We start from the raw sequence: 18,957 nt of genomic DNA, 5'->3' as shown, positions 1-18,957 counted from the left end.
AGATATTCCTAATTGGCTGCCAAGCAAAATCTCGCCCCTAGCCCCTCAGGATAAATTTTGCCACCCAGCCCCTAGTCATACTGTACCTAAAATATTTTACATTCTCATATAACAAAAAATATCTTATATAAAATATTTTGCATGTTCTATATCTCTGTGTGACAGGTTGTGTAACAACTTATGTCCATATTTAGTTTATTATAATTTTATTTTTTTAGAATGCCAAGTGAACAGTAGAATACCTTTTGAGATAGCAGGGGTTTCTTTTGGTAGCATAAGGATACATCTATCGTTCTCTTTAATGCACAAGTAAAACAAGCAAAATACACCAAACAATGTTGCAGCCTTGCACAAACATTAAAATCTGTTCAAATCTATATCATAAACCTACACAATGCAAGTGTGTCCTCAAACGCAAAAAGAAACATTAACTTTTTCAGTGGTGGAACTACAAATCCTAGAATGAAGTCAGCAAGCAAAACGTATCTGCCTTGCAGACTTATTTGAGATTATAGGAGTTGTAGTCTACAATAGTTGAAGGATAAAATAAATACTTTAATAACTCTTGAATAGAGTGAGCACCTTACAAACAATTACAGGAAGGCGAGTGGTTATTTTATAGAAGCAATATAATATTAAGCAATATATATTTGATAAAAACTTGGACTTTAATGAGGCACAGGTTGCATATGATGGCCTTGTATAATTAAATATCTCTACTGTACCTTGCAGCAAGTTTGTATGTATCCACTTCCTTCTTTAAATTCTTTATCTCAGAGTTTAACATCTGGTTGTGAGCATAGACATCTGGGACTAAGCCAACAGCTTCTGGCTCCAGGAGTCCTTTTTGCATCATTTCATACCTAGAGGAATCACAAGCAAATGCAAAAATATTCTGTGATAATTAAACAATGGTTGTGAGTCACAAACACACATGGCCTATGAAACATTATTATAGTATTTTATTGAAATATACAATTAGTTAACGTGCTAATAAAAGGTCCAAAAACATACAATGACATCTAAGTATCTCATGCTGGTTAAATACTAAAAATGGTTGAATAAAGTGCAGTAACTGGATAAAAGTGCAAAAAACACTCTGACTTGGTTCAGTTCCCATATACCTGCAAATCTAAATTAGAAAGATTCCACTACATTGCCCTGCTGATCACGGGGTGGGAGTTTAGCAAAGAGAGTTCATTGTGAACATTATATATACAATAAACCAGTGAAGATAATTTATAAAGTGCAAAATGTAAGCGTTGCAGCTTTGGTCCAACCCTGCACCTTGATTTGCACAACACCACCTAGATTAAGGCACATAGGTTTCAAAAGAAAGTTGGCAGCAATTTCAGAGGGACAGAGGTTCGCACCGGCCGAGAGGAGAAGTTGGACTGAGTGAGGATATTCCTTGTAAAGTCCAGAGTAAGGGCGGCAGTGCACCTAGTTTTGTGGCGCAGTGCAAAAACGGCATTGCATTCTGTCTATCGGGATTATTGAAAGGAGATACAGGGATGGAAGGAAATATTTTCATTCCACAAAAGGACTTGAATTTTGCACACCCACTCTGAGCAGGTCCTGTGCTATACTTTTTAGCGGGAACATTTCTGTGCGTCCATGTTGACCTTTTTCAGAAGAGCGTATTTCTAGATGCACCCCGAGTAATGTAAACAAAAAGTTTCACACTCACAAAACTAATATATATATATAATAAGAACAGCCTGAATGGCCTCTCACACTCATTATTAATGTACATAAGGCTAAATGGAAATGTATTTTAAGAGATAAATGGAACATTTTAATTCAGTGAAAGAGGATGTTTTAAAGTGGTAGGAGCCTGGACTGTAATGTAACATTTAAACTGTGCACTCTTGCCTCTCCACACCTAGGTGCACTTCTAGGATGTGCAGGCATCCATCGAGACCGAAGAGCAGTCAGAACTGGGCAGACCATCCAGGTGCACAGGAGGAAAATCAAGCCATTTTGTCTGCACATTGAGAGCGATTCCTAAAGGAAGCCCTGTTTTTATTACAAAATCTGAGCGCAACTTATTTTTTTAACCTATAATAAATCATTGGTGATTTGGGTTTTCTTCCAGTAAACAAGTTTTATTCTGCAGATAAAAAATAAATAAAATGTTTTACTTTTAGCAAATCTGCCAAAGAAGTCATTGAAAGTCATATCGGTCCCTGACCAATTGTCAGTATGGGCTGCATAGATGAAATGTTCAAACGGTGTTACAAATCTGTAAATGGACTCTTATAAATGCCACTGGCACATAACCTAAGGGCAGAGAGCCACATTCCCTCTGGCATGTGACATCTGTTTATACTGGAAGCCATGCACTCTGCTCGCGTTAAACTCTGCCAAAGCTGTAATACAGAAGATGCTGCAGCATCCACAGGCAGGGTGTAGAAAACATGTCTAGTAACTATTTCCAGGAATTCCATTACACTACAGATGCACAATAAATACATTTAGGACTTATATATGTCATAGAAGCTCATGTAGATCACTTCTGGAGGTGACAACTGAAGTGCTGGATAGATTGATATACTTCCCTCCTACTTAAAAGTGGAGGCAGATAGAAAAATCAAAGCACAATTGTGTTGATTCTACTTAGGTCATGGATGGAAACATCAGCTGTGGAGGACATGCACTCAATGGATAGCTAAACATTACAGGAGATTTAGTTCACTAACAGCTGACATGAAAATAATTACCCAGGTCCATCTCAAACAGCTCCCACCTCTCGTTCCATCTACCTCATACTTGCCAACTCTCCCGGAATGTCCGGGAGACACCCAAAATCCGGGTAGGTCTCCTGGACTCCCGAGAGAGCAGGCAAGTATCCCGCATACCGCAATATAGTCGCCAAAATGACGCGATTCGTGGTGAATCGTGTCATTTTGGCCTTGCCCCCAGCAACAAAATGACGTTTTTTTAGTGAGAGTGGGGCCAAAATGACGCGATTGACCGTGCCCCGCCCCCTCCTGCCCTCCAACCACGCCCCCTGCCTGGGATCTCCCAAAATTCACTATTCAAAAGGTTGGCAAGTATGATTTACCTCCTCCTCTCACTTCCATCCGCCCCTATTGTCTCCATTTACTTCCCTATCCTCTTAGCCATCACAAGTTTGGTCCTCTCTACTTCCTATGTCCTCATCCTCTTTGTAATGTTTCCTTTGTTGTAGTTGTTTCTGCTTATGTAGTTGCTTTCTCTATAGAGACTTGTATTGATTTTTACTGATTCTATTGTTTCTCTTACCCCTTACTGTATTTTGTTATGTTTATTCTGTCTGTTGATTGTGCTGCGCTGCAGATTCTGTGGCGCCATAGCAATAAAATAAGTTGATGATGATGACTGCTCGAACTTTTATTGTGCACTTGAATTAACGTGCAGAAAAGAAAAAAAAATTGCGGACATTGCTGATTAGAAGTGGCACATTGTTATGTGCCCCTCTAAATCACCTGCTCACATATATTAGCGTACTTCCCAAGTCTACTTTTTCAGATTGTGTAGATGCTTTGCATGACAAATTGCACATGTTTCATCATAACTAAAATTTGCATTTGCATTAAGAAAAAGTAACAGCAGTACTTCAAAGTATCTCCTACTAGAACATCTAGACTATACTCAAGTATGTTTTCAATAATAACTTGAGAAATGTCAAGTGTTACAACTGAACATTTTTAGTGTATAATGTACAGTAACTTAGATGTATCTTTAAAATGCGCCTTAAGGGAGCCAAAGATATCCCGTTGAAAGCAGTGGCTGAATTCAGATCATTGCCAGTCTGAGGTGGTGTAAAACATGGTTATTAAGCAGAGCCAGCGTGAGAACACCTCACAATATACATAGACTCCATCTCTTGAAGCCCATTAGACTATATGATGTTGCAAAACAAAATCATTAAGAATTTGTATGAAGAAACAAGCACATTAATGTGGAAACCCAAATATTTATTATGTCTGGTTAGCTTTGCCCTTACGAGGAACAAAATATTATTTATTCCTCTAAAATCCAGTCATCTCGCACTGCAAGCATTGTGCATGCCTTTGAAAACAAGCCTAATGGCACAAAAATAGGTGAAAAAGGTCACAAAACAGAGAACTGGGCCTCCATGTTTCCGTATTTGTTGTTGAACCCCATGGAAAATGGTTTTCCACTTTTGAATAAGACCTCTTTAATATAACCTGACCCCAGCCCCCATATAGCAAAAGAGGGGAGTTCCCCAATGACATTGGATTCATCTTCATGTTGCTTACCGCACTACAGCTCATAGAAAGCTGTCCATACCAACAATCCAGTGTCCCTAACCCCGACTTACTATTATCTTTCATTTATAAGACGCCACAAAGGGTCCACAGCAGCGTACATGACATATACAGAAAACAGTGACCTATGATACAGAAAGAACAAAAACAAAAAAAAAAAACCACAAAAACAAAAAAAAAAAAAACACACAGGCAACATGGTAGTGCAAATCGAATTATTTCTGGGACAATGTGTGAAAGTGATGGTAGACATCAGTGAGAAGTAGGCCGAAGCTAAGAAAACAGGGCTAAGGAAGCAGGCCAAGAGGTACAGAGGGTGATGGAATAGTAGAAGGAGCACACAAGGAAAGAGGGCCCTGCTCCTGAGAGCTTACATCAGTTTAAATGAAGAGGGGTTGTAATGAAATACCTATGGCATGTGATGTCTGTATGCAATTACAGGACTAGCTGGCACACATAACTTTAATAGAAATACAGCCATTGGTTAAATATGATCTGAAGACTTGCAGAAGGAAAAGGATAGACTAGATGTAACAGGCATTTTTAGCAGGACACAATTACGGTTTTTGTTAATGTTTTTGCTTGTATTTGCTAGACTCCAGTGCAATAATAATGATGATATGGTGGGCCTTATACACTTGTGTTGGCTTTTAGGACCTTCAGATGTTGTTGCTCTAGATACAAGGAACATTTACCATTCTGTCTGAAAGCATTCCAAGGTTTTCATCATCCCCATTTTAATCAGAAAATTGCGAAGGAAATCATCCACCACTTCAGGTCTGTGAGACACGGGTCGCTGTGATGAGAGTGGGGATCTGTAAGACTGCAAGAGAAAAACAAACAGAAATTCCTGTTAGTAACTATATGATATTAGACAAGAACAAGATTACTATGACCATAAATACCATAAAGCTATAGAGGAAATGACTGCAACATGTGAGTGAATGCTCATTGTTTTATTATTTTTCTTTCTTGTTTGAATGTTTTCTAATGCATCACGTACCATTTATCTGAAATTCAACCCACAGTGATCCAAAACAAGCAGCAGGTGTTCAGCAACAAGTATACCAAAATAGAAATTGAGTGGATTATTTGAATCAAAAACAGGATTTTTAAGAAAATACCCCAACACATGGGAATATCGTTGATTTCTTAAATAGCAGCAGGTAGAATTCTATGCCATTTAAGTTTGTGTACAGCCTTTCAACAAGTGCATTATAGGACACTTCTTCAGTGGATTCCAAACTTTTTCAGTTCAAGGCACCCTTAGCGTCTCAAAAAATTTTTCAAGGCATCCCTAAGCCAAAATAATTACCAAGTAGTCCCCTGCCTTGCTAACCACTGGCCCTGCCCGAGGCACCTCTGTGATATCTCCAAGGCACCCCTGGAAGCCTAGGCGCACAGTTTGGGAACCACTGCACTACTTCATAGGACACCACCTATAGGATGTGAAATGTACTGCAACCCATCAATTATTGTAAATGATTACAGTGTTCCGGAGCGCTGTTCAGTAGGGAAAACAGGACATACAAGACAGACAAAAAAAATGCAGACGTGAAAACAAAAAAACAAAGGGTATGGAGGACCCGGGTCATTAGAGAGCTTACATTCTAAGTGAAAGAGGGCACAGGTGAAACAAGAGGAGTGGGTGGGGTTTAAGAGTGGAGATCATCATGAGGTGAACTTTATAAAAAAAATGTTTTTAAAAAAAATGATGAGTTTTTAGAGAACATCTAAAGATTTGACGACTCTGGGAAAGGCTACTTGAGTGTGAAATGGAATTCCATAAGTGGGGAGCAGCAAGGGAGAAGTCTTGTAGATGCGAGTGAGAGGTGGCTATAGTAGTTATTTGTTAGACAATATATTTTAATTCTCTACATTTCTTAGGTCCGAGTATATGCCCAGCATTTATAGCAATATCCTTCCTAAGGTCAGTGGCTTTCTTAGTAAAGCAGAAGAAGGAAGCATGTTCAGTAGGCATTCTAGATAACATAAATCATAGATAGGGCTTCTCTTTGCAACTTTGGGGTGCAGAATGGAAAGATAAAAATAGTTAATAACATATATTGCTAATTTGCATTTACAAGACATCAATACATTTTGTGCATATTAAATATCCACTTTAATCATTTGTGCATCAGTTTTGTTTCTGGAAATGTTTCAGCATAAAAACCATTAGAGCTCGACCAGATTAGAGTATTCAAGGAACTTGCTTACGTTAAGTTTCAAACATGGGTCGCAGCAAAAAAAGAAGTCACACATATCACAGAAATAAACATGTGAAAATCATGGCTTCTACTGACGCTTAGCTGGGAGATCAGGGGATGGACGGCAGATTTTAGCTTGGGGGCCAAGACTCATTTCAACAGCCCATTTTAAAAGAAAATAAAACGCAAGTGGCCCAGTGACCCAGCCCATTATGGGACCAGCCTGGAGGGTAGATGCCCGCCTGCCCGAGTGAGATGTAGGTGCCAGGATTCAGGATTCTGATATCAAGTCACATTTCATAATTACGTCACATTCTGATCACAACACAGCATGAGCAAATTGTCTTAATATGTTTGTCCAAATGTGCCCTTAAGGATGTAACAATAGCTAAGTGATGGGAAACTTTGGCCACTACAGCTGGTGAACATTACCAGAATTCCTATAGACTAGATAACCACCATGGTAGATCAACAAGAATTTATGTGTTTTAAGATTGCAAATGTTTGCATTTATTTTAGATCCCCATTAAATTCCCAGACTTAATGTGTACTGCCAATTAATATACCAATTACTAATTATATAATAATAATAATAATAATAATAATAAACCAATTTCGTATTACGTCTAAAATGCAATACACTTTAAAGTGTAATACAAGTATAGTGCATTATATTTTACAAATAATTAGCAAAATACTTAAAAAGCAGTACAATATTAATTAAAACCTGAACAATGGGTTGTGAAGCTAATTCACATATATAATTTGGGTACGGGGGGAAAAAAAAAAAAAAAAGGTCAAGAACCCTTAATCTGCAAATATTATTATTATTATTATTATTATTATCTTGGATTTTAAGGTATAACAATACTCTACATTGCCAGATAGAGAGGAAAGCACAACATATACAGTATAAGAAACAAGGACATACAAGGAAGACAGAATAAGTGCAGATGTTGTTAGTGACGACCCTGCTTGTGATAGCTTGCAATCTACAGGGAAAATAGCAGAGCTGATACAAGAGGAGCGAGTAGCTTAGTTGTAACAGTGTACGTAGTATAGGTGGGAGCATTGTAAGCTCTAAGAGGTGAACTTTCAGAGAGTGTTTAAAGATTTGAAGACTGGAGAAGAGTCTGATTGGGTGTGGTAGGAATTTCCACAGGTAGTAAGCGGTATGAGAGAAGTCTTGTAAGCAGTAATGAGAGATGGTGATTATAGGCAGATTTAACAGAGTAAGACAGAGGATTTCAAGATCAGGTTTGAGATGTATGAAGGGGTGATGATGATGAGGGCTTTGCAATTAAGGGTAAGTGCTTAGAATTTGATTCTGGGGGATATGGGGAGCCAGTAAAGGGTTTGGAGATGTGGTGCAGCCGATGTGAAGCAACAAGACAAGAAGATTAGTTTTGCCATGGCTTTATGACAGACTGAAGCCAGGATAGAGATGTGAGGGGAATGCCAGATAGGTGGATGGTGCAGTAGTCACAGAGGGAGATTAGTAGAAAATGGCAGAACAGCAAGAGAGACTGGATGTGAGGATTAAGCAGAGAGAATGTTCAAGGGTGACACCAAGGCAGTGAGCGTAGAGACTGAGGAAACTGTGCTGTTGATGAGGAAGATTTAAGAGGAGGAGGTGACTCCTGGATGAGGTAAGATGATGAGCTCTGTTTTGGACATGTTGAGCTTTAAGTAGCATTGGGCCATCCATATAGCAGAGAAACAGTTGGTCATATGAGATAGTGGAGAGGTCAGGGAAGGAGAGGTAGATTTGGCCATTATCAATGTAGAGGTGCTATTGGAGGCTGAATGAGCAAATGAAAAAAAGAGATGTACAGTGAGATGTGCAGTGGAGGGGAGGATGGGCCAGAAATGGCAGAAATACTTAAGAATGGGTTTGACATGTAGGAAGTGAACCAGGAAAGAACTGTGCAACGAAGGTCAATGGAGAAAAGGGAGTGCAGGAGAAGAGGGCGATCAGTGGTGCTGAAATCATCAGAGAGGTTGGGGATTGGTATTGAGAAGAAACCCTTAGACTTTGCAGTGAGTAGGTAAAGAAGGAAGTTTGAGGAGAGAAAGTGAGATAAGAAGCTGTATACAAGCTGCTTATGTAATTTGGAGACAAAAGGGGATGAGAAACAGGGATGTAGTAGGAGATAGTGGGAGCACTATTGTAGGTATAAAGCTTGTCTGGTGTGCCATGGTTGCTGTTTGGATAGCGACTGACTATGTGGTGGTTAAAGCTGCTTTGTCTAGGACTGAGAGATGTTTTGTTGTAGAAAGAGGCAGCTCCTCAGGACAAGTCAGGGTAGTTATGAGAGAAAAGAGCAATTTTCATGAAAATGAGAAGTGGATTGAGGCAACAACATTTAAGTGTATGTGTATTTTGGTAGGTGGGATGATTATGAGGTAAGGTGAGGTTAAAGGAAAGGAGGTTGTGGTGAGAGAAAATGAATGCCAAATTGGAGAAACTAGATTCCATATCAGAAGTAAGAGAATATTCGGGCAATCACAGTGGATGGGATATTAAGTCCACTGGGGGAGATCAAAGGATATAAGTAAAAGACATTTTGTGGTGGCAGTGGGGTTGTGAGTGGGAATGTTGAAGTCACCTTGTATGAGCATAGGTAAGTCAAAGGATAGGATATAGATTAGAGCCAGAAACAAAGTTGGCAAGAAATTGGGATACGGAACCTGTGATACATGACCGCAACATGAAGGTGGAGAAGGTACAACAGACAAAAAAAAAGAGGGAAGGTTTCAGGGAATGATTTGTTACACGCAAAGTGAAGTAGGATGCCTGCTCCTAAATATAAAACCAGGCAGAGTTCAAGAACAAAGAAATGGCTCTAATGTGCATTAAAATAACAGATAAGAATGAAAACTGCTTGTGAAGCTGAAGCGTTGCCATGGACACTGCATAATAAACGGGTATGAATCCCTATGTCCAGATCCCGTGTATATCACTAATTAAGCGTTATGTTAATAATCTCAATATGCTTTTATTTTAAGCAGCATAACAGATAATAATGCCTCTTAAATAACAAGCATCTATGTCCTCAAGGAGATTTAGGGAGAAAAATATATCTCTTTAACAACATGTACTCCACACAGAAGAGGTCCATTAGACAGCAGCTTTGTAATGATATAAATGTCCCGTTTCTTATGAATGTTAATAGATCTGTAATGCCTCTTAACACATGAGAGGTATATACAGGTACGTGCAGTTTGGAAACTAATTGTGTTTCAGTTGAGCTGGTCACTATCCGTTAAACTTTGGTCTTGTAATGAGGGATTCCGGGTATTAAAATCCTTTTTAGATTGATAGAGCAGGGGCAGCTTCAAAAGATCCAAATGTTTGGAATAGGAACATCGAGTCCCACCACTAAAAATAAGTAAATTCCTTAGTCGCTATCAACTGTTCTTTTTATTAATAAAAATATTTTTGAGACATTTCTTTGATCATGAACTCTGCCTGGTGTTATATTAAATTACAAACAATCTTACTAATAAATGTATCATTTTACTATTCTTTACCCTATCACACATTTCTACATGCACCATCCTTTTTTCGCTTGTATTTATGCAATATTATGGATTGTGGCAATATATACGATGGTCAGGCTGACCAGTACTGGATGACTGGTTGTAATTTTTACATTTAGTGGAGTGCCTAGGTATTTCAGTTTTGCCTTTTAAGAATGCCTACTCTGTAACTTTGTCTTTCTGTAGGTCTGGGAGTCTGGCTGAGGGGACCCCCCCTCCCCTTATGTGAGAGGTTGAGAGATTTTGAAATTAATAGATAGTGGATGGATTGGAATTTGTTATGGGCAGATATCACGTTCCAATGTGCACAGGAGAGGAGAGGAAGGGTACTGGAGAGATGACTATGCATTTATATATACACTTCACAAACACATTTCATGTTTTGAATAATCTTTCTGCCTATTGAAACTCAGGGACAAAAACTACATAAGGTGTTCTAATTATAAATAACGCCTGTGTAGAGAAACTATAACAATTTCAGATCTTCCAGAATGAGACTCAATAATGTCATGATAATAATATCTTATTTTATATGCTGTCATGATAATATCTTATTTTATATGCAAATGTGCAGGTTGTTATGACCGGATTATTGAATTGGGAAAAAGGTCTCTGAGGTGTCAGAGGAAAAATATGGCCAGCATAATAAATTGTGAACAGACTATGATTCACATCCAGGAGGGAAACTCCTCCCCGTATTAGTGTATCAACTGCCCCTCTGAGGGAACTCCCCAGTATATTACTGAAGTTCTCAGTTTTTGGGACTCAATCCAATTGAAGAGATGGATGTCCATTTAAATTTGCTTTGTCCCAGACATACAGATTATACTGCTTAAGTGTGATATATTCTGAAATATTAATCTTTTTTGTTTTTTAACTTATAATGTATTATTTTGTATGTTATTTACTATATGTTTTTACTATATCCAATACCCTATATATTTTTACAGTAAATCTAAAATAGAATAAGTTTGTCCTTTCATGAAGAGAGGTATTGTATTGACTGATTAACCATTTGAGTGCGTTACTGTGATAAAACTTTGAATGCTGGTGTGTTAATTGTTAATCCGTTTTGCTAACAAGTAGCATAATGTGTGACAGTGGGTAAGTTTCTGTTATAGGGTTTTAGGGTCCTATTGCCATAATACAACTGGTGGTAGCAATGATTAGGTGTGTATGGAGGAGAAACCTGCTTTTGGGGTGTTTTTCAGCTAAGTGTGTAACCTGTCTAATAGGTGTCTGCCAGACTGAATGCTGAAATCCTGTTTTACTCCTTCATCATCATTTATATATATAGCGCCACTGATTCCGCAGCGCTGTACAGAGAACTCACTCACATCAGTCCCTGCCCCATTGGAGCTTACAGTCTAAATTCCCTAACATACAAACACACACACACACACACACAGACCCTTGCAGTAATATCCAAATCACGGATGCTGGGAGTGCGTGCCTGACAGAATGCTTAGAACATTAGGTTATTTTTGTTGAAATAACTGTAATATACAAGTGTTAACAATGCCAACAATTTTAATACAAGTTAAATGTGTTTTCAGATTGGTTACCCCATGTATAAAAAAGTGAGACAGTAAAGTAGTATTCTACATCTATGGGGAAATGGTTCAAAACAAAAGGATCTACCGACACTAAACATACCGGCGAGTTTATTTTTAAATATGCATGTGGACAATCCAAATACCTCACTGGAGGCAATTTTCATATGAAGAATATACTTCCTAATTAATCTTCCTTAACAGGAAACGGTCAGATTAAGCCGCATCAGCCCAAAGAGACCTGGTAAAAGGGAATAATCATATGCTGGTCTTTGAAGCCTCTGTCCTTGCAGGTAAATCACTCTGTCCATTCCATTGCCAATATAATATAGAGCCACAATGTATAAATAGTCATACTAGATTGTGAACTTTCTACATTGCTAACAAACGATTTGACCCATTCCAGAATGTTACAAAGATGTACATTTTAGTTATTATTCAAATTATTCTGTATTGATACAAGTGGCTACAGCACTTGAATCCCTCTACTACTTCTAAAGACGACGACTTATTGTTCACCACATTACTGCATTAATGTGCTCTGGTGAATATCAGATAAGTTCAATGTTATAAAGTGGATAGTGCTACAGTGATAAGGAAATCAAAACAGATCAGCGTCTGTGTATTTGTAGGTGAATGAGGTGGGTGCTGGGAGAAGCACAGTTCAATGTGGATTAGTGAGGGTAGGTATTGAAATAATTCGGAGAAGCAGTTGATCCAGGTAGACAAGGACAATGTAGGTAATGGAGGCTTCATTGCTGCTCTCTTGGCTGGGATAATGGTGTTGTCAACATCTACTGCTTGGCTGCATGGTCCAGGGCCTGGACAGAGATGGCAGTCCAGTACATGTTTTTAGTGTGAGGACACTCCTCATTGCTATAGTGTAATTTACTACCATTTTCTAAAAAAATTAGGTTATTTATATGTGTGAAAAAAAATGTGCTGAAGAGCACTGAGCTGGACTGATGTGCAATTTTCTCTAAATACCATGGCTATTCTAGTGCCACTAACTACCATGGCTATTCTAGTGCCACTAACTACCATGGCTATTCTAGTGCTACTAACTACCATGACTATTCTAGTGCCACTAACTACCATGACTATTCTAGTGCCACTAACTACCATGGCTATTCTAGTGCCACTAACTACCATGGCTATTCTAGTGCCACTATCTACCATGGCTATTCTAGTGCCACTAACTACCATGGCTATTCTAGTGCCACTAACTACCATGGCTATTCTAGTGCCACTAACTACCATGACTATTCTAGTGCCACTAACTACCATGGCTATTCTAGTGCCACTATCTACCATGGCTATTCTAGTGCCACTATCTACCATGGCTATTCTAGTGCCACTATCTACCATGGCTATTCTAGTGCCACTAACTACCATGGCTATTCTAGTGCCACTATCTACCATGGCTATTCTAGTGCCACTAACTACCATGGCTATTCTAGTGCCACTAACTACCATGGCTATTCTAGTGCCACTAACTACCATGGCTATTCTAGTGCCACTAACTACCATGGCTATTCTAGACCATTTTAAACCTCCCCTCCAGGAGATCCCAGAGAAGAGGTCGGGCGGCCAATGCAGGAGGGTGCGTGGTGAGGTCATTGCAGCACCGTACCCCACCTCCAGCATTGCAATGTACTAATTAGCTGCATCATACGATGGAGCGGGTCTATGATGACGCAATCACCTCCAGGGGCGGGCTGGAAAATTTCAGCCTGGGGGGGGGGGGCAAAACTTGACTTAGAACTTTATTTTAAAGTAAAAAAAAAATGCATGTGGCCCAGTGACCCAGCCCAAGGTAGCCCAGCAAGGGACCGGCCCAGGGGACAGATGCCCCCTTGCCCAGCCTTCCCCGGTCACCTCCCATAGTGAAGTGGATGGGATCCGTGAGGGAGGCCTGCTCGTCTGGGAGTCCAGGAGACTCCCTGAGTTATATCATTGGAAAATAAATGGTTTTGTCTACCACACCTGCACATCAGGCAAAGGCTATGTACAGTATATGGCCAAGTACCCACAGACGGTAAAACATTTAACATATCTTTAAAGCAAGTTAAGCGCATGGAAACGGTTGTAAAAATAAAAATAAATTGTTATAATATTATTATAGTTTATTTATATAGCTCCACCAAGTTACGTAGCGAAACACAGAAAATATATGTCATTCTCATCAGTCCCTGCCCCATTGGAGCTTACAGTCTAAACACACACACATACTATGGTTAATTTTGTCAGCAGCCAAGTAGCTTACCAGTAGTAGGGATGAAACCCATACAAGCACGTGGAAAATATACAAACTCCACGCAGATAAGGACCTGGGAATTGAACTCATGACCCCAGCACTGAGAGGCAGCAATGCTAACCACTGTGCTGCCCAAACAATACCTACATATTTGCCTTCTTTTAGGTGTGTTTAATTTGCGTTGCAATGCAGTGTGTGATTATTAACTCTTCTTGTTCCTTTTCAAGTGTCCGTGAATCTGACACCTCAATGCGCTTGAAAACTTTATGGGAGCGCATTGTAACAGCAATGAGATGCGGTTAAGACAAGTTTACGGAAGCATTTGGCTTGCGCTGTATCGCTGCCTGCTTTGTCACAGATGCAGGTTTAAAAAAGAAAAAAAACTAAAACAAAAAAACAAAGATTAAATGCACTTGTAAACACATATCCAAAGAGCACTTAAATGCAATACAGTTTATATGCATTTGTACTTCGGATTTATTGGCCATTAAAAAACGCATTTCAAATGCCAGTGTGCACAAAGCCTTGCCAAGTTAAATACAAGGTCCTGAAACCAACTGCCTACATTTAACTAAGGCTACAAACCCACTGGCATTTGATATGCATTTTTTTTCATGCTAGTAAAAATACAACCCTGGTGCTTTTTTGGGCATTATATTAACAATTCATTTTTTATATGAGGGCGACAAAAAAAATAAATCTATGTACAATTTAATTTTACAAGTGTAATAACACAGGGGCATATTTAAGAAATCACGGTAGTGCACTATCGTGCACTTACCGTGGAATTCTGCTCTGAAGAGCAGAGCTGGACAGCGCATGTGTGGAGTGATCACATGATCCCTCCCTGTCACTCACCGCTCGCTCTCTGCAACGATATTTGCAGACACAGAGCGGGGATCTTTGTGCGCATGTGCAGTTCTTCAAACTGCACATGCGCAATTGAAGAATGAAGAGGAACGAAAATGACCAGTAAGAGATCCTGAGACAGCGCGTCCCGAAGAGGGGGTAAGTATGATTTTTTTTATCACAGAAACAGCAGTTTTTCGGAACTGCTGTTTCTGTGATCCGTTTTTAATAAATTTGAGAAATAGTTCAATCCTTATCCATGCGATAAGCATTGATAACTATTTCTCATTTTTGCCGATGAATGATAAATGTGCCCCACAGTGTGCCAACACTAGCATGTACTGTTAAATTTAACAGATTTGGATATCACCCTCTCAGTGATTGGTCATACTATGCATACTGGGTCTTATAACAAGAGTGTACATTGTAACAACTATCTCCACTTTATAACTAATCATCATAGATTGTGGCTTAAAAAACATCCCCGGGGACAATTATATAGACTTAGGAGAAATTGCTCTACCATAGAACCAGTTGATAATAAAACTGTAATTAGTTAAAACTTTCAGAGATGAAACAGATCTTTTACAGTCATCTTATGTAGATTCTCTAGGACTATATAGAGATATGTTATTGTCCAAGAAATCAAATAAATACTCACAATGCATCATTTATTTACAAATATAATAGTTTATCCATATTAAACAAAAATTGAAAATTGGAACATTTTTAGATTTTAATTAATTGGACACACTACTGAGACCCATTCTGGCAGAAAGGGCTTTGATCATCTTTAAAAGTGGCATTAAATTTAAAAAAAAACAAAAAAAACAAACATAAAATCGGTATCTAGTTTCTGTATAAAACAGAATGACCCATACATCATATATCATGGCCATCTCCTAAACTGTTAAAATGTTGTGGGAAGGGGACTGAAGCCTCTGTTGGGATTAAACAATTTATCAATTGCAACAAGTCACATCATATATCTTGTAAAGTATAAATGCAACCTCCAATATATAGATAGGGTGGACCATATGTCCTTTGAAAGTCAGGCTTGTTGAACTCCGTAGAAACATTTAAAATAAGGCCTCAACACATAGTGTTACCAATGAACAAAATGTAAAATTGATTGGAATATAACAATATATTCATATTACTGAAAGAAGAGGATATGGATATAAACCGCATTCTTGTAAGCGAATCCTTCTGAATTCACTGTCTGAGGACACTGTATCCAGACAGCCTAAATGAGATCATCACTCTGAGTGAATTACAATTAAATGTCTATTTTGTCAGTTTTTTTTAATTGGACCTTTGCTATATTACTATTTTTTATATTGGTATCTGGGTTATCTACCACACTACTATTAGAGGTCATGTTACTTCCATTTAAAAAGGGAATATAATTATATAACTGCATGTTTAATTTGTCAGATTCATTCGACAGCACCTGAAAGGGGTGTTCTTCCTTTTACATTGTTGTTTTGTATTATTTACCATGAGGTCACGGATGACTATTATATTATATATATTGTCTATGTTTAATTGCACTTTTAGATTAGGTTTATCTAAATTTCAGATCAAGTTGGTGGTTATTGGAGTGATTATTATATATAGCTGCATTTTTAGTCAGTGTATAGATTTATTTATTGTTAATTATTTAGGATTTTATTAATAAAGGACAGTTGCTTTCTATGCTTGAGAGAGAGGGATAGAGAGGTAATAAATATATTTTTACTTATATTATGATTGAGTTTTATATAAGTTGTTGGCATGTGTTTATTCAATCCACCTAAGCTCTACTGAGTTATGATTGGATAGCAGGGGTTCAAATAAACTTGTCTTCAAAGCTTAACTATATGCAGTGTTCTCCCCAGCACCTATTCCCGGGTGGTCCACCCTGCTGTTTTCACCAGACACCCAGCTCTTGAAGCCCAGCAGAGTCCTATTATAATAGTTTCTCCTATTATACCATTGTTTCTCCAATTAGAACAGGCACTGTGAGCACTACAGCCAGCAGTGTGTGTTAGACCACTGACCACCAGCCCTGGCAGGTGTGAGCAATAACCTCCAACATTTTTCAATATTATTACAAAGTATTACAACTGCCCCCACCTGGCTACTCCTTAATGCCACTCACTGGCAAAATTTTCTGGGGAGAACACTGTATATGCCTGTGAAAAGACTGTATTCACAGAGAAACAAGTCAGGACTCTACCATATTCTTTGGATATTACTATTGATTTGTGTTATATCAGCTCACATTGAATATTATACCCTCAACCACCGGTTTATATCTCCTCCTTGGACACACACTCTGTACATGAGCGTCTGTCCTCCAAGCTGGGTAACTGTTTCCACATGACATACTACCTAGTGTCTCTACCATAGGAGGTATTTATCAGGATGAGAAACAGCCTTTGTGGACATTTCCGAACACATTCACTGGAGCACATATAAATAGTGCAACCAATATAGCAGCAGATTAATGTGGGAGAATGGGATGATAGGTACCAGATGTGCACACTCCATTTCCATATGCACATTACATTGAAATGCTCAACCCCAAACCCTATCCTGAAACGGATGTATAAGAAAATCTCCTGGGACGCAGACGATCCAGATATTATTGTGGTGCAGCCCATTCTCCATGTAGCTGGGCTTTGCTCAACATGCAGGCATTTGTGGCCAAGCTATGCTTGCATCAGTTTGCAAGGAAGTTCAGAAGCACAGTGGCTAAGTGGTTAGCATTTCTTGCCTTACAGCACTGGGGTCATGAGTTTAATTCCTGACCATGGCTTTATCTGTGAGGAGTTTGTATGTTCTCCCCGTGTTTGCGTGGGTTTTCTCCGGGTGCTTCGGTTTCCTCCCACACTCCAAAAACATACTGGTAGGTTAATTGGCTACTTACAAATTGACTCTAGTGTGTGTGTGTGTGTGTGTGTTAGGGAATTTAGACCGCAAGCCCCAATGGGGTAGGGACTGATGTGAATGAGTTCTCTGTACAGCGCTGCGTAATTAGTGGCGCTATATAGATAAAGGATGATGACCTAAGTCGTGTTCAACTTCTACATATCTTGCCTGTCCTGCGAGATGTCCACTCACATTTCCACAACTTGAGAGGTCAGAGAGGCTTTACAATCTTGAATGTCCACTGACAAGTCACTGTATTAAGGATGCATTCCAAAGCCACAGTTGAAAAACCATCAAATTTCTCTGCTGGTGCCTCATCATGTGACCAGAAGCACGAGTAAACTTCTCAAGCAGTTATCTCGCTATTTCTCCTTTTTAATCAGTTTTACCCAAAGCCATGCGTTCAAGGTTCCACGGAGTCGCAAGGGAGCATCCAGATATTACCAGTGAGAATTAGTAGTATAAAAAGAGGAGTTGATCTGGAATACACAGAGCACCTCTGAAGCTCATCTGCTCACATCTCCAGCCTTATTACTGCATGGAGCAAATGTATCAAGCTGCGATTTTGGATTTTCTCGGACGAGTCTAAACTTGCCGATATATTTTTTTTATTTTTGGAAGGTCAAATAACAAACAAAACCAATATGCAGTGTCATCAAAAAAAAAAAAACACATCACATAAAACATGATATAAAATCAACAGAATATCGTAAAAAATCAGTGCAAAGAGGTCAAATTACGTGTATAAAGAATGACCAGAATTTTTAAAAAATTTTTAAAAGATGTAAGGGAGAGAGCGAAATGCCGCGAAAGAGGGGGGCATAACGCAAGGAGAGAGGAGAAGAGAGACTAGAACAGAGCAGAAAAGTAAAGGAAGAAAGGGGTTCTCGAAAAGAGGACGGATATATGTAGGTGTAAAGTCAAGTGAAAGGGGAGTAAGCCTGAAAAAACGAGAGCCATGGGCTCCATACCTTCGTGAATGATCTTGATGTCCTATTGATGATGCTGGTCATGTATTCCAGGCGCTGAACCTGCCAAACTCTGTTAATAACGGCCTGAAGCGAAGGTGGAGATTGCTGCCTCCAGTCTGCTGCAATTTGGCAGGTAGCTGCCGTCAGGATGTGCCTAGCTAACTTGTTCTGGTGTCGAGTCGCCGCTGGAGCTCCCAAGGGCAAGAGAAAAAAATTTAGGGTCTAATGGTATTGCTATCTGGAGAATCGATTGGATCAGGTGTTTAATCTCGGCCCAAAAGTTTGATAATTTGGGACAAGTCCACCATATATGGATAAAGTTACCCTCATGGGAGCACCCGCGCCAACAGCGATCAGAAGAGTCTGGAAGAATTTTATGAATCC

General features: G+C 39.1%; 1 protein-coding gene across 2 annotated transcripts in view; it reads right to left on the bottom strand.

Annotated features, from left to right (window-relative positions):
• The window catches only part of SPAG16 (sperm associated antigen 16), a 696,430-nt gene that overhangs the window by 653,369 nt on the left and 24,104 nt on the right, over positions 1-18,957 (bottom strand). For both annotated transcript variants that reach the window (XM_075180327.1, XM_075180328.1), the window contains exons 4-5: positions 4,973-5,100; positions 726-863 (exon numbers count right to left, since the gene is read on the bottom strand). In XM_075180327.1, the coding sequence (XP_075036428.1) occupies positions 726-863; positions 4,973-5,100 (266 nt within the window). The remainder of the gene's footprint in view (positions 1-725; positions 864-4,972; positions 5,101-18,957) is intronic.

Source organism: Mixophyes fleayi, chromosome 7 (assembly GCF_038048845.1).
Source record: "Mixophyes fleayi isolate aMixFle1 chromosome 7, aMixFle1.hap1, whole genome shotgun sequence".
In the NCBI taxonomy this organism is placed as follows: domain Eukaryota; kingdom Metazoa; phylum Chordata; class Amphibia; order Anura; family Limnodynastidae; genus Mixophyes; species Mixophyes fleayi.
Note: the sequence above shows the minus strand (reverse complement) of the source record. Positions and strands in the feature narration are given on the sequence as shown.